Here is a 22,955-nt window from a genome sequence, read left to right on the forward strand (position 1 = left end):
CTCATCTCTCCAAGTTACTGAAATTCCTCAAACTGGTATCATTCTGGTAAATCTGCTGTGCACCAACTTGTGTCTGTATGAGTGAGGAACTTTTATCTTTTCTGAGGTGACTTCCAAAGCAACAGAGTGAAATAAGCTAATCCTTCCTTAAATACAAAAGTTTTGCTGCTGGGTTATTTTAAATTGAATTTCTCACTCCATGGGTAAGAAAATACACACACACAAATGCATTGGGCTGTAACTTTGGAGCTCACCTATGTTGGATTTGTGGGGCACCCCAAAGTTGAGCTGGGAAACCCCTCTTGGAATTTTACAGGTAAGGGTTTGCATGGTGTTGGTGGGGTTTCTGAGGTGGCCGGGTACTATCAGAAATTTCAGGCAATACAAGACTCATGAAGCCAGTGTCTCAGTTTAAAGACGTAACCTTTATTTTGACCAGTGGCCACTAGGAAAAATCATCAAAGGATCGGGGCAGCTCGTGAGATGGAGCAGCGAGACCTCTCCAATGAATTCTGACGTATACCATTCAAAACAGATCAATTCTAGATTTTCTTATCAATTACTCCCGCCTTTCATTAGCTTTAAATCAAATCACCTTCAATATACATAAATCAACAATAATACCTGTCATATAATTTAGCCAATCACATCTTACCCTCTGGCATAATGGCATTTCGTTAGTCCTTAGAATCCAGATGCTTCCTCCCCTTTTGGCTAACTCAGCTTCCTCTGTTGCCTAGGAACCTCAGACGCTAGTCACAAAGTTCAAAGTGAACGTTCCCTTAAGTTCCCCCTACAGGTCACTGCCAAACCAGATTAAAACATGATTCCGCATCTGGGCATGCATCCATCTTGTCTGAACAGTGAATAAAACCTATTCATGAAGTTTGATTAAGTGTTCTGAATGTTCTCATCATTAGAAACTCTGCACGGTGGTACAGTGGTTAACACTGCTGCCTCACAGTGCCAGGGACCCGGGTTCAATTCCAGCCTCGGGTCACTGTGTGGAGTTTGCACGTTCTCCCCGTGTCTGCTTGGGTTTCCTCCGGGTGCTCCGGTTTCCTCCCACAGTCCAAAAATGTGCGGGTTAGGTTGATTGGCCATGATAAATTGACCCTAGTGTCAGGGGGTTAGCAGGGTAAATATGTGGGGTTATGGGGATAGGGCCTGAGTGGGATTGTGGTCGGTGCAGACTCAATGGCCCAAATGGCCTCCTCCTACTCTGTAGGGATTCTATGATTAGAAACTCTGCCGATAAAAATTTGCATATTTCCAAGGTTTCAGTATTCCCTTAGAATATGGCTTTGTCCTAATGCCCTTTACCATGATACTTTGCAGCAATCTGCCTTTGACTAAAGTGAATAATGATTCTTAAAAAGTACATTAATACATTCAAAATTCCAGCATGTGTTTTTAAATCATAATCATTTGTTTAAATGTCTTACTGCATTTCATATGTGTGTAAACTGCTTCCTTGTTAGCTTATAAGTCTATTTTAAAATTATTTAACTCAATGCTGGTAGTTCTGTCAGTGAGTTCATGTCTAAAGGTTTTAAAATCTTTACTAACCTATTGGGATTTCTTCCCCTTACACATGGCAATTGCCCAGAAGTGCTAACTTCTTCTGGACAAATGTCTTCCGCTGGGGACCATCCGAAAATGCGATTTAAATCACTAACTTTGGATGGTTCCACCAGGGTTACGCTAATAGTTCCCGAGAATAAGTTGGAATTAAATCCTCTTCAAAGTCTGGGTAACTATTGTAAAACACCCAGACTGGCCACCCCATGGAATGCCTCCCCCACTGGCCTCTGACACCCTCCCAATCCATTCCCCTTCCTCCAACCTTCTGACCACCCAAGTCCTATTCGCTTAGTTTAGACACTAATTTCACTGGGTCCTTTAAACGTACCTGCTTTATGGTAGCTAGTGCAGCAAAAAAGGAGGGCTGGCTTTCTTGAATCTGCCGGAATTGGATTGTGCTCTGCCCTTTGAGGAGTCTTTCAATGCAGGCCCCAAGGAGCTCTAACCGTCGGAAGTTTCAGTGCAATTTTCAAGACCAGGTAAGTTTGTATTTATTTCTTTCCAAGGTGAGTTGGAAGTTATTGCCCATGGTTCACAGGCAATTTTGGGGGGGAAACACCTTTAAAGCATTTGTGACAGTGTTCATTTTTTAAAATCTTTTTGCTTTATGATCCCAACCTGCTCATATTCTATAAGCAGCAATGGATAACCTGTTCTTGATTGTTTTTGAGTATTCCTCAAAAAGCGAAATAACTTAAAATGTTTGTTTTTGTGTAGATTGTCTTGTTGTGTTTGAAATGAACAAATTTCTGGTATTTAGCTTTGATTTCAATAATCTGGTGCATCTTTCAATCGTCAATCAATTTTTCCTTGAGCATTTTGTTTGTGTTCAGAAAGTTATTGAATGACACGAAGGATTTGAAATACATGTTGTGTTTTTATGTAATCGTATCACTGGTTTGAAAAAGAAAGGGCAGTCATCTGTTTTGCCTTAATAGTTTAAATGACAGAAGTATGGAGACTGCTAGTGTGTCTCCATCTTTCCTTGATCCTGTGTCCATTACAGTTTATTGCTGCTGAGGACAATTCGGAGACAGTCATTTTATGTAGAGTTTATCTTGCAGGAATATGGTGAAATTCCACTCAAAAGACCAAACAAATGGGGAGTGCATTTTCAGAGCCCTTTGCCCATGCTAACTCCAGACGGTTCCAGATCCCTAGATTTAAATAACAAAACAGAAGAGAGGGATGACTGAGACATCCTCACTGAAGCACAAATGCATTTCTTCATAGCATTTAGCACGATGTTACAATTTTGAAGGATAGCTGTTCAAGGATAGAATTCAAGCAGAATTGAGTTTCTGTGCATCTTTTGCTGATTCGGAGCAGGTGTCTTTGATGAGAAAATAATCGTGGCAGATAGCGTGCAGATCTGAGTAAAGGTGGCGACATCTCCTGAAAGCGCTCGCAGTTGACCCAAACCCCTCATGGAGCCTGCCTGACTATGCACCTCTCTGAACACTTTCAGAGGTGCAAGAAATTTCAAGTTCCATCAGCAGCCATCATAGCCCGTAAAACAGACGTTGGGAAAGTGACTCACTGAGAAACGTTAATTTAGTCCTCCAGCTAGTTGTTATCAGTTGATAACTGGGGTACAGAATTTAATAGTTACTGAGTTGTGAGAACGATATAATAAACAGGCCTGTGCAGACAGGTAACAGCTACAGCTAGCAATCTTATTTTTTGTTAAATCTGCATTAATGTGCCATATATCACACTTTATTTTTCAGATTGCTATGTTAATACACAAGTTAATTTTCTCTCTTGGGGCAATAGTTAGAGTTGGAACTAGTTAAAGATGACCTTAGTTCAGGAGATCAGGATGTGAAATCGGTTTTGGGAGAGATGAGGAATAGTAGGAGAAAGAGGTTACTAGTGGGAGGGTCAACTAGCCCCCTAACAGTAACTAACTATAATGTAGGTCCAAAGTATACAAGAAGAAATATTGGGTGCTTGTGATGAAGGAAGCACCATAATCATGGGTGACTGTAAACTGGAAAATCAGATTGGTAGGAGTAGCCTGCTTGAGGAATTCTTAAAATGCTTTTGAGATACTTTGTTAGAATAGCATGTTCAGAAATCGGTTCGGGAGCAGGTTAGTTTAGACTTAGTACTGTGTAATGTGACAGGATTAATTAATTACCTCAGTTTCAAGGCACTCCTAGGTAGCAGTGACCATGATATGATTGATTTTCACATCCAGTTTGTAAGGGAGAAGAGTGGGTCTAAGACTAAGTATTTTAAACTTAAATAAGGGCAACTATGTAACTGTGGGCATTAAAGGTGGTGCGGACAGAGGAACTTGCTAAAATCACCTTCAACCTTGGACTTTTGTCATTTAATCTAAAAAGCAAGACATTGTGGCTCCTAGAAATCTGGAATAAAAACTGAAATTGCTGAGGTGATCCCACAGCATTGGTGGAGAAAGAACCAGACTTAACCTTTCAGGTCAATGAGCTTTCATCAGATCTTCCACCCTGTCATATATCTTCCCTCTTGCTCTTTCCTTTTCCCCTTTCCCTGTTCTTATTTGTTTTTAAAACTGTTATTGTGACATTTTTCCCAGTTCTGGAGGAAGTTAATTGATCTGAAGCACTCATTCTGCTGTTTGACCAGTTGGGTACTATATTTTCTGTTTTTATCTCCAGCATATGTTATTTAACTAACTACTTTTCTCATTTAGTCCTTTTTAAGTAAAATGGATAAACTGAAACATCACATGTACATAGGTCATTGACCTGGAATTTGAATTGAATATTTAATTTTCTGTGTTGTATTGGTGTAACAAAGATGGAATGGATCGAAATGGATGTAGGAAATGGATGGCAGTGAAGAACAAATAACACGGCAAAAGGAACAATTCAGGGATTAGGTTAACGGAAATTGTGTCATGGGATGGGGAGATGGAATGGGTGACATGGATGATATTTAAGAAGAAAGACTAGAAAACTGTAAGAAGGATGTAAGAAACTGGACACAGCACTTTGGAATATAAAGAAAAAATGATAACAGTATTAATTGAGGAGAGAGCATGCCAACATGGACTGGTACAAAATTGTCAGGTCAAACTTGACTTGAGAGCAGGGAGAGTGCCAGTTTGATTTTTTTTTGATGGAAGGAGTCAGAGTGGGTAGATAAAGAATGCCTGATTGAATTGAGGGAAACAGAAAAAGGAAAGGTGTAATTTGAATTAAAGGTAGATTACCGTTTTTCACTTATAATCAAGGGCCCTTCATAAGCCATCGACTTTAGGAACTGCTCAAGATTTTGGAAACTGTTGGGGAATTTGTGCTAGTTTTGTAAGTTGGCATACATGCTTTTTGCTCCATTCCTCTCCACAAATAACACCAAGTACATATTCCAAGATGCCTTATTTTTTTCTGAATTATTTTTTGACCAGATTCAGCATATTGTTCTAATTTTCGGTTGGGCATTTAAAAGCAGTGATCAAATATTCATAACAAGGTATTATTCTATTATGACTCCCAATGCTATGAAGAAAAATATTGCCTGCAGAATAAGAGGCATAATGAGGCTGTTTCACACTGAAGCATTTGTGCAACCTTATTGCAAACCATCCTTCTTGACCTCACAAAGTCCCGTAGTTAGTTCATTTCAACATTGAATTGGTGATAAGGACTCTGAATTCTCTGGAGGCGACCATATGGAATACTTCCCCACCCCCACCAAAAACATGAATGCAAGACTGTGACTTTTTCCACTCCACCAATACTGTAATAATGCGATCCTGGTAATAGCACAAGTAAGAAGTTTAACAACACCAGGTTAAAGTCCAACAGGTTTATTTGGTAGCAAAAGCCACACAAGCTTTCGAGGCTCTGAGCCCCTTCTTCAGGTGAGTGGGAATTCTGTTCACAAACAGAACTTATAAGACACAGACTCAATTTACATGAATAATGGTTGGAATGCGAATACTTACAACTAATCCAGTCTTTAAGAAACAAAACAATGGGAGTGGAGAGAGCATCAAGACAGGCTAAAAAGATGTGTATTGTCTCCAGACAAGATAGCCAGTGAAACTCTGCAGGTCCACGCAACTGTGGGAGTTACAAATAGTGTGACATAAATTCTGATTCTAGGATCGCATGATAAAGACTCAGGAGGAAAAAAGCAGAAATATTTATGTGAAATAGTGTGACATAAACCCAATATCCCGGTTGAGGCCGTCCTTGTGTGTGCGGAACCTGGCTATCAGTTTCTGCTCAGCGACTCTGCGCTGTCGTGTGTCGCGAAGGCCGCCTTGGAGAACGCTTACCCGAATATCAGAGGCCGAATGCCCGTGACCGCTGAAGTGCTCCCCAACAGGAAGAGAACAGTCTTGCCTGGTGATTGTCGAGCGGTGTCCAAGGCGGCCTTCGCGACACACGACAGCGCAGAGTCGCTGAGCAGAAACTGATAGCCAGGTTCCGCACACACAAGGACGGCCTCAACCGGGATATTGGGTTTATGTCACACTATTTCACATAAATATTTCTGCTTTTTTCCTCCTGAGTCTTTATCATGCGATCCTAGAATCAGAATTTATGTCACACTATTTGTAACTCCCACAGTTGCGTGGACCTGCAGAGTTTCACTGGCTGTCTTGTCTGGAGACAATACACATCTTTTTAGCCTGTCTTGATGCTCTCTCCACTCCCATTGTTTTGTTTCTTAAAGACTGGATTAGTTGTAAGTATTCGCATTCCAACCATTATTCATGTAAATTGAGTCTGTGTCTTATAAGTTCTGTTTGTGAACAGAATTCCCACTCACCTGAAGAAGGGGCTCAGAGCCTCGAAAGCTTGTGTGGCTTTTGCTACCAAATAAACCTGTTGGACTTTAACCTGGTGTTGTTAAACTTCTTACTGTGTTTACCCCAGTCCAACGCCGGCATCTCCACATCATGAATAGCACAAGTGACAGGAAGCAATACTATACAAAAAGAATGTAAAATATATTTCTAAGCCATTTGTTGCCTTGTGTACAAGTTTAACTTCGGAATTATCTTTTTTATAAATTCATTCAAGGGATGTGGGCTTCTCTGACTTGGAGCATTTCTTGCCAATACCTAATTGCCCTTGAGAAGGTGGTGGTGAGCTGCCTTCTTGAACCACTGTAGTCCATGTGATGTAGGGTATATACAAATTGTTGTTAGAGTGATCCAGGATTTTGACCCAGCAATAATGAAGGAATGGCAATATATTTCCAAGTCAGGGTGTTGTGTGGCTTAGAAAGGAACTTCTACATGGTGGTATTCCTATGTATCTGCTGCCCTTGTCCTTCTAGCTGGTAGTGATCGTGGGTTTGGAAGATGCTGCCCAAGGGGAGGTTGGCACGGTGGCATTGTGGTTAACACTGCTGCCTTGCAGCACCAGGGACCCGGGTTAGATCCACGGCTTGGGTCACTATCTGTGCGGAGTCTGCACATTCTGCCTGTGTCTGCATGGGTTTCCTCCTGGTGTTCCGGTTTCCTCCCACAGTCCGACAGACGTGCTGGTTTGGTACATTGGCAATGCCAAATTCTCCCTCAGTGTACCGAACAGGCTCCGGAGTGTGGCGACTCGGGGATTATCACAGTAACTTTATTGCAGTGTTAATGTTAGCCTACTTGTGACACTAATAAATAAAACTTAAAAAATCTTTAGGAGCCTTGATTTCCTGTAGTGCATCTTGTAAATTGTACAATCCGCTGCCACTGTACGTTGGTGGTTGATAGAGTGAATATTTGTTGATGGGATGCCCATCTAATAGATGGCTTTGTTCCGGATGATAAGCTTCTTGAGTGTTGTTGGAGCTGCACTCATCAAGGCAAGTGGAGAGTATTCCATCACGCGCTTGATTTGTGCTTTCTAGCCTGTGGACAGCCTTTGGGGAGTCAGGAGGTGAGTTACTTGCCACAGGATTCCTAGCCTCTGATCTGCTTTTGTCGCCACTGTATTTAATGTGACTAGTCCAGTTCAGTTTCTGGTCAATGGGTGTTGTTAATGAGAGATTTAACAACAGTAATGCCATTGAATATGAACAGGTAATAGTTGGATTCACTCTTGTTGGAGATGGTCATTGCTTGGCACTTGTGTGACATGAACATTACTTGCCACTTGTCAGGGGAGTGCCCAGTCTGGAGTCACATGTAGCCCTGACCAGGTAAGGATAGTGGATTTCCAGAACTAGATGGGTTTATACAATAATGGTTTCACGGGCGTCAGCAGAGTTTTAATTCCATATTTTTTTTAATTAAATTCAAATTGCACTACCTGCTGTGGTGGGATTTGAACCCGAGTCCCCATAGCATTACCCTGGTCTCTGGATTACCAGTCTAACAACAACAGCATTACGCCACTGTTGCTAGTACAGGTTATTTGTTGTGAATTTATAATTTCTTGGTTGACCTCTGTCACTCGAAGCTAGGCTTCATTTAACTCCAGGTTAGCAGATGCAGCAGTTGACTGGAATTAAATTATTGTGGACAGTTGGACTCTGGATTGAGCTCACAATTAAACCTTGGTCTCTTGGATGTAGCAGCTGATGTTTCCAGCTGAAGAACCAAGGAAATAATACTGATTGAAGGAAAGTAGGCTTTAAGGTATCAGAGGAAGACTGAGGCAAATCTCTGGCTGGTTCTGCATGAGCAAGTGCCCTTTCAGATGCAGCCTGCCTGAAGGAACTTTCATCATGTCACCAGAATTTATTGTTCCGCAAGGTCTGGTAACCTACTTACCCAGCACTCTGCAGTGCAGGTATTGTACGCATCCAGGATTCTGTCCACAGACAACTGTGTGATCAGATCAGCTTTGCGTTTACAAAATGTCATTTTCAAGATAATGGAGCATTTTTCCAATATCTAAAAAGCCTTGGTTTTCTATCTAATGAAAAGGGATTCTGTTTTGATTTGATTTGACATTGCATCCCCTTTTGCTTTGAAGATAGCTACAGGATAAGTGACCACGTGGTCAGAATGCCTCACTATTTAATGAAAAAGATAATCTGTCTCAGCAGTTGACATTCTTTGTGTGCTGGTCTTCTCTGTGTGATCTGTGTATATGCTTTTGCTATGCTTTCCATTCAGGATTTTTCTAAATACAGTTTTGCAACTGAAGAGAAAGCTATCAGTGATACAAACCTTATTCCTATTGCACAGTGAGTAGGTTTGCCAGACGGTCTGTGCCAGTAGAAAGTGAATTGCTGCTATTGAATGTTTTGATGTGTGTATCCAGTATCTTTCACTGCAACGAACTATTCATAAAAAGCTCTTGATATGCAATCTAGAGTGAAATGATTCATGTTTTTATTTTTGGAAATTTCACTGACCTGCATGCAAGTGACCCATTTTAAGTTGTATATACTTGTTATTGCTGAATAAAATACAGTTACAGGTTTATTTCCAAACAGCAGTTCCATGTTGCATTGCCAAACATACCAATACTTGTCATTGTTGTTGATCGTCCCATGAAATGTACAATTACATTTCCACTTGTTGGACTTGGAGATTGTTGATTTAACCAGTATTTTAAAAAAATTATATAACATGTTTCTGTCATTGTTTCTGTTTGGTTTCCACACTAAAGCAGGAATATGTTGAGCAAGTATAGGAGTGCCTGCTCTAATAATCCTTTGTTACAAAAACCAGAGACCATGAGTATTTGTTGATTGCTGTTTTCTGTCAGTTAACATCACAAGCAGGAAGCAATTATTCAATCCATAATCGGAGGATTTAATCAAGATACAGTCCTCCGATTTGTTCAGAGTGAGTGACTCCAAGATAATGCTGCACTAGAAGAGAAATCTTAGTTTCAAAAGACAGATATTTGGAGTGTCTAGACATTATTAATCTCATGGATTGCAGAACATCATTAACAAGTATACCGAGGTTAATTTGGCTATCTCAACTCTGAAATGTGATTAAAGGCTTGAAATCACATTGAGGACCCATATTTTTATAATGTAAATCTCCAGTTTTTTGATGTACTTGGCTTGTTGATGTTCAATTTCATAATTGTTAGCAAATGATGGCCATCTCTTTGAGTGGTCATATTCACCCTCAGAATGGACTGCTGTGATGGAGTCATTGTGAGTTTGTTTAGTGCTGCCCAGCAATTGATCACTGATAATCAAACATCATAAATAGTTAAAAGAATTTTACTTTTTAATTCTTGTAATGTTGCTGATACTTACTCCCCTCACTAGTTGACCTAGAGGCATTAATTACCAACCATGTATGGGACTAGAGTCGCACCTTGACGGGTGCAGGTTCTTTTCCAAAATGAATCAGTGAAACTATCCACATATTACAAGATTATTGAATTCAATTTTGCAATTTGATATGGTGGGATTTGAACTCTCAATTCTGAGTTGCTAATATAAGACCACAACCATTCGTCACCGACCTGCTTGCATAAAATTGGATGGGATGATAGATGTTGCATTTTTTTAAAAAAGGAATATTGGTTAAAATATGATTGGGGGCAAAGCAGATAGAGCTTTTCTCTGCAACTGATCTGGGAGTGCTAGGTGCTAGCATTTACTTTAAAACACGTATCATAGAATCCCTACAGTACATAAGGAGGCCATTCGGCCCATCGAGCCTGCACCAACAACAGTCCCACCCAGCCCTATCCCCATAACCCCACATGTTTACCCTACTCATCCCCCGGAAACTAGGGGTAATTTAGCATGACCAATCAACCTAACCCACATATCTTTGGACTGTGGGAGGAAACCGGAGCACCCGGAGGAAACCCACGCAGACACAAGGAGAACGTGCAAACAACACACAGACAGTGACCCATAGACTGCTAGGATAGATAGAGTGAACGTTCAAAGACTATTTCCTCGGGTGAATGGAGCGGTAACTAGGGGGCATAACTATAGGGTTCATGTTGGGAGATATAGGAAGGATGTCCGAGGTAGGTTTTTTACTCAGAGAGTGGTTGGGGTGTGGAATGGACTGCCTGCAGGGATAGTGGAGTCAGAAACTTTAGGAACATTTAAGAAGCTATTGGATAGGCACATGGAGCACTTCGGGATGATAGGGAGGAAATAGCTTGATCTGGGTTTCAGACAAAGCTCGGCACAACATCGTGGGCCGAAGGGCCTGTTCTGTGCTGTACTGTTCTATGTTCTATCTATGTTCTATGATACATCACAGGTTGCCTGCAAAGCCCATCCAGATAGAACTGCAGGAAAAGCACCTATGGTACCTTTATTATTCATGATTGATTTGAATGTTACAATCCTGTGTGTCAAAAGCCTTTCAACTTGGGCATAGGTGATTTACTTGCAGTGAGACTAGAAACTAGGGCTGTGATGAAATGTCATGTTTTCAATTGTACTCACAGAATTGATGCCATGAACATTGGGCAGTCAACCACTTTTTTAATGGACAGTTTAGCTTAACTTAGAATTGTTGGGATCCTGAGTGCCCTAGTGGGTGAAGGAATGGTTGAACATTATGCTCTACACAATAGCATGTTCCCAGATTCAATTCCTGGTCTTTGTCAGGTTAGCCGGTTGCCGTCGGGCAGCAATTGGCTGTTGCAACTAGGCCAATATTTACTAAGGGGAAATTCAGCTGTGGAAACCTGCCTAGATATAAGCTGGTTGCATTTAACTTTGCTGCTGAGCAAGAATGGTTTGACCCATCACTCACCTGAGGCTCACGGCATTTGGTATTGCCTGATGCAAAACAAATTCTTGGCTTTGACCAAGTCACTGTTGTCAAATTAAATAGCCCTTTTAGTCCTACCATAATTAGATTATGTGGAGCTTTCCAACTCTGGTATATCTTTTACCACTTGGGCATAATTCAAATTATACTGTTTTTCAAGGCAAAAGTTTACTTTTTCGCAAAGGTGTGGCTCACATGACACTGAGAATTTATCTTAAATTTCCTTTGAGAAATGGCCCATTTTGGAGTGGGGGTTGAATTATGAAGTGAGGCAATGCATTCCTTTAATTCTGAAGTACTGCTCTGATTTTTCTCCTCCCCCCAGACACAAACCTGCTCTCCCTGTTCACTTCTGTTTCCTCAAGGATGACCAAAGAGGGAAAAAATTACTTTCTAAAAACGTTGAATGATTTTTAAAAATATGTATTCCCCATTTATTTTATGGTACTAAACTGTCCATGCCTGTTTTTACCCATCCCAAAAAATACTGTAAGTGGCACATCATCTCATATGTCTTGACATAAATACATGCCCTCTAAATATCAAGGAGGTAGCAATGAAAGCCACATTGCTACCTGAGACTGCTCAGAACAGATACCTCCATGCAGCCATTAACATACCGATCTGTCATCCCATGTTGTTCCAATTAGCATCTATTTTGTTTAATCTGACATCTTCCTACAGTTTTCATCACTCAGCTTCCTGGTCTACTGCAGTTAATTAAAACTATTTGCTTACCTGTGCAGCCAACTCATCCTTATGTAATGCCAGTCATATTTTAATGAGAAATAAAACAGCTTAAAAGATTTTAAAAGTCTTTTCTCTCCAAATGGTTGAAAGATAAATGACGAAGATATACATCAGGTCCCTTGCTTTTGACTTTGTGCAGTTACCAAGCTGATATCTGGCCAGTAAATATCTTCTGTTTTGCTCCTGACCATCCATCATTCTATATTTAATCCTTGTCACTACAGTTTGACTTGGCCGGAATCCAGATGAAAGCATCTGTATGAGAGCATTTTACGCAGTGGGCTGCTGCACTCGAGCTCACTGCTCAGCTGGGGTGTGCTCGGAGACGCTGAAGATGTCATGTGATGGACAGTCCTTCTCGAGGTGAAATTACTATTGTTCTTCTTGAGGGTCACATTGATTTCTGCTGCTGAGATCAGTGTGTTGTTCAACGAGTGCTGCAGTAAAGAAGCAGCATGAAAGTAGAACTGCTGCTCATGGCCCCTGCTGCTTTCAGACACTAATCTTCTCATAGGTGCATTGCCATAACAACAGCCCCAGGTGGGACAAAGCAATTGTGCGTAAGGCCCATGTTTATGTTGTTTAAGTGCTGGTGACAAAGCGATTTGTTTGCTCCTTTAAACAATTCGCTTTCTCTCTATTGTGCATGTTATTAAAGTATGAAAAAGCGAATCAACGCATAATGTGGCTGGAAGTGAAGGGAATCGTTCTAATCCCATTATATGCCTTGAAGAAATGGGAGCGGTTTGACCTGTTCCAGCTGTGTGTTTGCAAGGAGATGAAGAAACTGGCCTTTTAAGTCAATGATGGGTAGAATTTGAAGAGACCTTTTTTTCGACAAGAGATTGATACCAGGTGTTCGACCATGTAATTGAGACAAGGGGAAGAGAAGTGTCCTGTCTTCAAGTGATCTTAACATGGTGGATGGATGATCCTGCTCGTTTGGGGAAAAAAAATCAATGCATTCTAGGCCTGTGGCTAAAATGAAGAGAATTGCCTCGTTTATCTTGTATGAGAAGGAACAATGATTGGAATTGATCTGATATTGAACATGCAGTTGAGAGGAAGTTTGCCATTCAAATGTGTTGGATATTCAGTTTCTGAAGTTGGATGCTGTTCCAAGGTGATGGTTTCTTTTCTTGCATATGTGGAGTGGAGTTTCTAAAGTGTACAATCCTGCATTGTGCAAACCAGCAAAGTGGCTCAGTTTGACAGACAAAGTTTTCAGCAACAGAACTGTCTGTTGGACTGATATGTTCTGAAGATTTGTGCAATAAAGGAGATCTATAAAAGACTGAAGTGCAACACCCTGCTTTTGGTGTGTGATTTGAAAATTGTGGCAAGAACCTAGCCAAGGAGAAAGGTGGGATCACCTTCTCTCCTAATCTGTTGGACCCATCATGATCTGGGGATGTTCTGTTAAATGGCTACGTAGCTGCCTAATGTAAGTATAGTATTATAACAATTTGCTAAGTAGCTTCTGAGCTAAACATCAAAGTTTTGATTGAGAATGCAGCTTTAAAAATAAATTCCAAATTCTTTGAGCTGTTGTATCCATCATATTTCTTATTACCTGATGGTGTGTGGGTCAATGTTGTCTTATCATGCCTTCAGCTGTCTCAAGATGACGTGCATGAGAACAACATGGGTCAATTTTCACTTTTGTTTCATTGGTTTTCTTCTGCCCACCACTCTGTGACCCAGCTGATCACAAGTACACGTCTTTGTTTGCACACCCACAAGGTGAAGCAGTGGAGGTTCACATGTGTAGCTGTGACATCCTAACTGGGAAACACGTAAAGATCAAGACTGGTTACCTCTATCACAAACATGCATACCCTATTATACATGTAGGTTAAATACATGTAAAAACAAATTACTGGCAGTGAGACAAATAGTAAGTAACTGCTAGGTATATCTTATCGTTGCTCGCAGCAAATCAAACTTGTCAAGTTTGATCTTATTTGTCATGCTCTATTTCCTTATCTCACATCCTTTCTCTGATTCTCTGCCCCCATCCCCCTCATATTCTTCATGTGGCACTAGAGGAAGGGGGACCAGATGCTTGCTGATAAACTGGCTGCAGGGAACTGCACAAGAGCATTACTTTGTAGCATTAGTGCTGACTTGAGGAGCGCAGGGGTGGGGATTGAAGTGATGTCCCTGCACCTAATACTGCTTCTTATGCTTATACTACTTCTGGTAAAATAAATGTATCAATAATTTATTCCAGCTTTTCCTCTGCCCCACTTTGGCCAATTTATCGCATAAAATCTGTGGGATATGTTTTTTCATAGATTTAATATAGTTGATAAAGACATTATTGTCTTGAATATACCATTTTGAATTCAGATTCTTGTTTTTTTTTAATTTATGAGGAGAGCAGTTGTTTTTGTCCCTGCACGCCGAGCCCCTTTGAATTGTGCAAAGAAAAATCTTGGATTTTTTTTCAAAGCATTCAAATTGCAAAACTACATGTTGAGGTATTGCGCACAGACATTAATGTTCCATCAGCGATGCAGGTTTAAAGATTTATTGAATGGGACTGTTGGGTATTTCACAGAGCACAGTGAAATAGCAAGGTTTTCTGGTGAGCCAGGAAGCAATCAGATTCCTCGAGCATAGTAGAGAGAAGTGAATTCTGTGCACCCTGCAGAGATTACTCTCCTCTTTGAAAGGATTTGTAAGTCATGTCTTGTTGCTTGTTGTGCTGTCCTTTGCCATATGCTAGAAGGTTTATAAATAAAAATAACACTGAAGGAAGCAGAACAACAGTTTTCAATACCATCTCCCCGAGGCAATTCTATTTTTGGAATCCAGACAGAAGCATATTATATAGTAAGCGATTTATTTTTGCTTTTTTTATGGGCTCTGCATTTGAGGGAAATTGCTAAGTGCTGGGTGTTATGTGGAGTGCTGCTGTATATCCACAATGTGTGACAGGTTACTTGAGCAGCATTGTACAATGGCTTTGCAGCATTTGACATTGTTCACATGCTGCTGTTTCATGTGTTGTTTTGCATTAGTGCTGTGATGTTGGTTTCCTGACTGAATAGAATTGCCTGTGGCACTTACGAAATCACACTTGTCCAAGCTTTGGAAGTATTTGCAAATCTGTTCTCAGCATCTGTTCCAATGGGGCATTAATGGTTCACGGTTGATATTTTTGATATTTGATATTCTTGATATTTTTGATACTCTTGATATTTTTATTTCTTTGTCATTGGAGCAGATCTTGGAGTTGGGTAGGGAATGAATGTAGACACACAGCCAAGTGCCTTGACTTAGTTTTAATTATTTCATTTTAAGTGTGTCTACGGAGTTAAAGGATAGATCTGTTAGCTGCTGGACATTATGTGTTATGAAGCAGGCTTGATTTCTCTCAGTCTACTGAGTTTCTGATCTCAGTCATGTTGCTGTGGGAAATTACCAGTCAGGCACTTCTGCACTTAGTATGAAAAATAATCAAAGAAAGAGTGGCCTCTGCCTCTCATAGGCCCTTTATAACAGCTCGCTCTGAGCTTCATCAACAGTGGTCTGAGAGGTAGGCAGCAAACCAGCCATCGTAACCTCAGAATATGAGTAGTTAAGTAAAGTTGAGGACGGAATGCAAAATGTAGGTGATTTATTTTAGGGGCCATCTAATGGGGGACAATGTTCAATGTGTGTCAAGCAATAATTTTAATTCTATAATGGCCCCACATTAAGCTTTCATCTGTTATATTTATAGTACCTTTCATTATTCCACCTGACAATTTGGTGATTGCCTATTCTAAATGATTTATCAGATAAGTTAGCATTGTACGGAACTGGACCATTGCGATCAAGGTGCCCCTAGGTTTTATCTCTTTGCTTGTGTGCTGAGTTGGACTGATTTGAGTCATGAATGATTTGGCCTTTGTTCTTGCTGTTGATTGAAATCTAGTCAAACTTTTCAACAAAGCATGAATGTTGAGTTTGGGTTGGCTATGATTTTCCTGCCTCTGCCCTGTGGATAAGTAACTTGCCAACATTTACTGTCTCGGCTGACTCACTGAATGACTAGTGGTATGAGGCACTGCAGGGATGCTGATGTTAAGTTTGGGTCTGTGTTTTTAGACAGGAGAAAGAAAACTGGACAGGAGCAAGCAAAGTTGGCTACATTTTTTGCTCTTATTTTATAAAGCTCTTGCCGTATCATTTGCACTTTTGAAATTTTTTTCGGAGGAACTCGTTGGCATTTCTCTGAACAGATGGGCAAATGTGGTTGTAATGAGGCAGAGGATGCAGTTGATATCCTTGATCTGACAGACAGTGAAGTTCATACTTTCCTGAACAAATTCCTGTGTATCACTCTTCTGCTTAACTCTTGTCGAATGTGTGATGGATTGGATGCTGGATTTGCCTATATAAAAATAGTGACTGCACTACAAATGTAATGCATTGATCTTGACATGCTTAGGAAATGACAAGATGGTATATAAACGCTATTCTCTCTCCATAGATGCTGTCAGACCTGCTGAGTTTTTCCAGCATTTTCTGTTTTTGTTTCGGATTCCAGCATCTGCAGTATTTTGTCTTTATGTATACATGTTGGTTGTTTCTCAAATCCTGTAGGCAAGATGGATGAACATTCTGAATTCCACTCAGAACTAAAACAAGAGGGGAAAAAAAGCATTATGTTATTTTCTGTTTAAATCTTTAAGCATGTGATTTTTCACACAACATGGTGATGAATTATTTATGAAAATTGGTCTGGAAAAGTCCATAATCAGCATATTTCACTCACGCTTAAAAGGGTCTCCTTAGTTGGGCTCCATTTGAAGAAAGATATGTATTTATTATTTCTTCGGCCCTATTCCCGCTTCCCCCTCGATCCCCTGTTCTATTATGGCTATCCAGACAAATAACATTTAGGGTAGGGACATAGGACTTAGAAACAGGTGTTGGCTATTTGGTCCTTTGAGCCTGCTCCACATTTGATCAGATCATGGCTGATCTGGTTGTGGCCTTAACACCACTTTTCTGTTTGCCCCCATAACCCTTGACTCTATCAACAATTTCTAACTCAGCTACGACCGTGAATAAATTCATGGATGATCTCTCCCATAAGAGGAGATATCCTCCCAGTATCCAACCGAAATTTTTCAATTTGATCGCCTCTTATTCTTCTGAACTCCAATGGATATAAGCCCAAGATTTTTAGCCTTTCTTCATCAAAAAAGCCCTTCATCCCAAGAATGAGTCAGATGAACCTTCTCTGAATTGCTTCTAATGCAATTATATCCTGCTTTAAATAAACAGACCAAAACTGTAAACGGTACTCCAGATGTGATCTCACCAAGACCCTTGTTCAACACCTCCTACCCTTACAGATTGATTTTGCTTGTTTATAGAGTAACATTGAGCAAGATGAAAATGCTGCTGTGCTCCTCACCATTGATGGGAGATGGAGGAAGAGAGAAAAACTGCAGAGGGCTTGTACATTAAAGAGCTGTGTATGCATTCACTAACAGTGCAAACACAAATATGATTTATAATTCTGTTTCTGATTATAATTGCCTTTTGTGCTGCACAAAAAGCTTTCGGTAGCTTAACATTTTGGTTTTTACATTCTCAGTGAAGCATTTTGCCATAATTTATTTTTCATTGTTTGCAGGTCCCGTGCTTTACCAAAATTGAAAGAATCACGTTCCCATGAATCATTATTGAGTCCTGGAAGTGCGGTTGAGGCTTTGGAGTTAAGCATGGAGCAGGACGTCTTTGTTAAACCTTTGCACAGTAGCATCTTAGGACAAGACTTCTGCTTTGAGGTACTGTTTCATCACCCTAACTGGACTCTTAACTATAATAGGTAAAATGACGGTTTTTAATTGGACTGACCTAATGTCTCAGAATTGAGGTGCGTGCAACAGAGATAGATGACCTATTTGAGTCATACATGTATAATGCAATACTATCAGGCTGCATTGCCACAGCAGGTACAGATGATTGATATTCCCTGCAATAGTTTCATTTATTTTGTAATCAACGAGTGGTCACTGAGCATCCTGTAAAAGTCAAATGTAATGTTTTAAATCACATCAGGCTTTACAGGAAGATCAGTGAGACACACTGTTCAGACAGAATGATGCAACAGATCTATTTATGGAAACTATAGTATAATTGATGTACCATTGATGGTGGAGTATAAAGTAGAGGTTAGGATCTTTTCCACAGGGAAGAGTAGTAATTTAGATGGGGAGTTTTTTCTTCCTGCTTTTACCTGCCTCCTTGTCAAAGATACATTGGGAGAGGCCATGCATGAATCTTACACACAGCCACAGAAGATGTTTAAGGAAGGGAGATCAGAGGAAGATTAATATTTCTGAAAAATGGTACTCTTAAACTCTAACATATAGCTGATAGATGTTGGGTAGAATGTAGGATTGACTGGGAGTTTGCACTTGTATCAGGACAGCAATGTTTATTTCATGACAATTGAAAGTTTTGATTCACATAAAGCTATTTAAGGACTGTGTCATATGATGCTAAAATATGCTCTCAACACTCTGCTTTTTATATATTGCTCTTTCTTATGCTTTTGTTTTTTGTTTCACATCTCTGAATCAAACCTAGCCAGGGAGCTGATTTCTTACGACAGCTATTCCTCTGCACACAGTCTTATCACTGGCTTCAACTTGACAAATATCAGTGACATCCCCTGTGAACAGGAATCCATCTTGTACCCTCCTGTGGCATATAACCATTTAGGTGCATATATGGGTTACACTCTAGATACTAACTTGGAAGTAATTTTAATCTATGCAGTTACATTTAGGAAAGTTGATTGGAATTTTCTGGATTACTTATGACCAAGTGCGAAGGAGTTAACTGGCTTCCCTCTGTTCAGCCTCTTCAGTTGGTTACAACAATGGTTGAAGTTGCAATTTGACAAGGATATGCCTTTTTCAAATCCAAATGTATTTAATTATTTATGCAGTGAGCAATGAACAGCCAATCAAATATGGTTTTCTTGTGTTGAAGCAAGCAAATTAATGAATGACACACCAGAGAAAAAAGCATAAAGATGCAACATCATGCATGTACACCCACACAAAATAAGGGAATTTGGAGTCCAATATGAAAGTTTGATGAATGTTTGGTTAAATGTCCTTTGATTTTCCTTGAGGTTTAGATTTTAAACATTGTGGCTGATTTGGATTAGCTAGTTTCTAGGATCTGGTCAAATGTAGAAGATTTTGCAATTAATACAAGGTCTCGGTTTGCTGGTTGTTTCTGATGCTTGACTTCTTGAAGTGAGTGACACACACTTTTTACAAAAGAGTGCTGCTATTCAGCCTGTTTCCTCTGCTGAACATGTTCTTGACACTCCCTGCATAACTTGCAATCTTCTTCCATGGCTGCAGATTGGCCTTTTATACTTCACCCATTGTACCTTTCCAAGGGCTTTCAGGTGGGTTGTCTGTGTTGTTGTCATTGTTTCAATATCCAGCATTTGCATTGTAATGTCTCTTCCTTGGTCAGTGATGAGTTTTGATGCATCTTTAAATTTTGAGAGATATTCCTCAATTCACTGAGGGCATCTTGTTTGCTTCACTTTAGTAACTGGCCTTGCATTTTTAAGTAGTTAGTTCTGTCTCATTTCAAATTGCAAATTTTTTAGTCAGTTGAAAACTGAAAAATCATTTTTCAAGATTAAAGGAGCATTGTCTCAATAGAGCTACACAGATGGAGAAATGGACTGACAGAGATACAGAGATGGAGGAATGGACTGACAGAGAGATACAGGGACGGAGGGACCGACTGAGGGGGGCGCACGGACGGAGGGGGGGGGCCCCGCACGGACGGAGGGGGGGGGCCCCGCACGGACGGAGGGGGGGGGGCCCGCACGGACGGAGGGGGGGGGCCCCGCACGGACGGAGGGGGGGGGCCCGCACGGACGGAGGGGGGGGGCCCGCACGGACGGAGGGGGGGCCCGCACGGACGGAGGGGGGGGGGCGCACGGACAGAGGGGGGGAGACCGCACGGACGGAGGGGGGGCCGCACGGACGGGGGGGACCGCACGGACTGAGGGGGGCGCACTGACTGAGGAGGACGCACTGACTGACGGGGATGAGGGGGGCGCACTGACTGACAGGGACGGAGAGAGACAGTATGGTCAAGCAGTTTTGCAACCTCGCACTGAGTTTTCTTGTGCTTACAATCGTCACATCAGGTGATTCAATGCCTTCCTGATTTATTGCAGTGCTTGACCAGTAGACTGGCAAGTCTATGATGGGTTTACTCAAAAAAAATGTTCTGGACAACTGGTATTTCTGGACTGGAGAAGTTGTAGTGCAATTCAGCTGTTATTTTTGCTTGTTTTTACTTCATGTCAAACAGCCTTTCGCAGTTAGATTTAAAGAGTGCCTTTTATTCAGATATATTTAACCATGTGTTGGCTTGGTCATAAGTCTAATAAGTTTCATCAAGATTTGTTATTTTGAAATTCTATTGAATTTATGTTGGTGCTTCAGCTGGCTGCGTTTTGCATGGGAGGACATAAGTTTCTACTGGCCGTTGCAGATTGTGGATTCACTGTTGTCAAGAGGGAGAAAGGATGCTTGAGCAAATGGCAGGCATTTCCCCAGAGGAGAGCAGAAATGTTATACTTGGTCTTCAACTGAAGATCGAAATTTTCAGCTGGAATGATTTATACTGACCTAAATTAGAGGCCTCTTTAGACATAACCCCCTAAAATGTGGTTGTGCTATTTGCATAGTTATTCGAGAAGAAAATTAGTGCAAATTGTGTTGGCTAAATATAGAAGATTTTATTTATTTAAACTTGAAATATTTCTTTGGAGAAATTCTAGGGTGACTGAAAGGCAAAGACTACCTGATTGTTGGCAGGAAATTGAGTTCCTTTGGAGAAAATTAAATTTATAACAAAGATTTGATCTTCATTTCTGTAAATAATCTCCATCTAAAATACTCAATTAAATATTCCCACAAAGCTATTTACATGGAGCAGATACCTGCTGCTACTTTCAGTTTCATAATGTAGATGTTTAAAATTATTTTATGGGACATTGATTTCACTGGCTAGGTCAACATTTATTGTCTGTCCTGATTGTCTTTGAGGTGGTGATGGTGCACCGCTGCATGGAACTGCTGCAGTCCATGTGGTGTAGGGACATCCACAGTGCTGTTAGGAAAGGAGTTCCAGAATTTTGATCCAGCAACAGTGAAGGGAGAGCAATAGAGTTCCAAGTCAACATGGTGTGTGGCTTGGAGGGGAGCTTGAGGATAGTGGAATTACGTTGCCCCTTTCTAGGTGGTCGAGGTCAATGATTTGGAAAGTACTGTTGAAGGAGGCTTGATGAGTTGCAGTTATTGGAGCTGCACTCATCCAGGCAAGTGGAGAGTATTCCATTGCACTTTTGACTTGTGCTTTGTAGATAATGGACAAGCTTTGGTGAGTCAGGAGGTGGGTTGCATACTGTAGAATTCCAAACCTCTGATCTGCTCCTGTCGTCACCGTTTTTATTTGACTGGTCTAGTTAAGTTTCTGGTCAGTGATATTGATTGGGGGATTCAGTGATGATAATGCAATTGAACGTTAGATCCTTTCATACTGATCTTGGCCATTGCTTGGTACTTGTGTGGCAGTAATGTTACTTGTCAATATCAGCCCAAACCTGGCTGTTGTCCAGATCTTGCTGCATAGGGACACGGAGTACTTCAGTATCTGACGAGTTGTGAATGGTGCTGAACATTATGCAATCATCAGTAAAGGTCCCCACTTCTGACCTTAGGTAGGTAATTGATGAATCAGCTGAAGATGGTTGGGCCTAGGCGCGAGAAACCTCTGCAGCAATGCTCTGGTACTGAGATGGTTGACCTCCAATAGCCACAACCATTTTCCTTTGTGCTAGGTATGAATCTAATCAGTGGAGAATTCACCCCCTGCTTCCAATTGACTTAAGTTTTGCTATGGCTCCTTGAAAAATGCTGCCTTGATGTCAAGGGTAGTCATTCTCACCTCACCTTTTTTGTCCATGTTTGGAGCAAGGCTGTATTAAAGCCAAGAGCTGAGTAGCCATGGCAGAACCCAAACTGAGCATCAAGAAACAGGCTATTGCTGCGGAGGTATTGCTTGATAACACTGTCAACAGTGCCTCCCATCACTTTGTTGATGATCGATGGGACAGTAATTGGCCGGGTTGGATTTGTCCTGCTTTTTCTGGACAGAACATACCTGAGCAGTTTTCCACATTGCTGGTTAGATGCCACTGTTATAGCTGTACTGGAACAGCTTTGTTAAGGGTGAAGCTAGTTCTGGAGCACAAGTCTTTCGTACTATTGCTAGAATGTTGTCAGGATCCATAGCCTTTGCAGTATCTAGTCCCTTCAGCCATTTCTCGATATTGCATAGGGTGAATCGAACCGAGTGCAATGTCTGCATGATTTCTTTTTAAAGAGCAGTTGGAGTAGATGGCTAATAACTGATCTAAGCAGACATGTTTAATTAACAGCACTTGAAAAAGAATGTGATCAGAAAACAATGAAGGGGAAGTCATGAGAGAAATGGTTTTGCTGTAGGTGGATGATGGCTGACATCTCCTGTTCTCCCTGTGCACCTGCAGCTGAGATGAAGAACTGTCCTGAAACAATGGGTGAAATTTTGTTGAGACAACTGAAGTATTTCCCATTTGGGTGCAATTTGCTGGAGGCCCAACATAAAGAAGCTAAATACACTGGGAAATCAGATTTCATTGTAGCGAGAAACTAGTTTAAATGTTGTTGTGATTATTATAGAGACTAGTAACGTTTTAAATTATTTTAGAATCCAAAAACTGAAGTATTTTTAAATGAATGAAGCCACAATGTTCATGATTTAAATAAAATAATTTTGCTACACACACATCAAAGAACATAACTTATAATAATTACACTCTTACCTTAAATAGTCAGTTTACATTAAGGATAGAAAT

At 40.7% G+C, this 22,955-nt stretch overlaps 1 protein-coding gene across 13 annotated transcripts in view; it reads left to right on the forward strand.

Moving 5' to 3' along the window:
- Positions 1 to 22,955, forward strand: part of rasal2 (RAS protein activator like 2) — a 365,152-nt gene that overhangs the window by 276,943 nt on the left and 65,254 nt on the right. For all 13 annotated transcript variants that reach the window (XM_078218017.1, XM_078218020.1, XM_078218016.1 and 10 more), the window contains one exon: positions 17,637 to 17,790. In XM_078218017.1, the coding sequence (XP_078074143.1) occupies positions 17,637 to 17,790 (154 nt within the window). The remainder of the gene's footprint in view (positions 1 to 17,636; positions 17,791 to 22,955) is intronic.

The sequence above is a fragment of the Mustelus asterias genome, chromosome 8 (genome assembly GCF_964213995.1).
Source record: "Mustelus asterias chromosome 8, sMusAst1.hap1.1, whole genome shotgun sequence".
Taxonomy (NCBI): domain Eukaryota; kingdom Metazoa; phylum Chordata; class Chondrichthyes; order Carcharhiniformes; family Triakidae; genus Mustelus; species Mustelus asterias.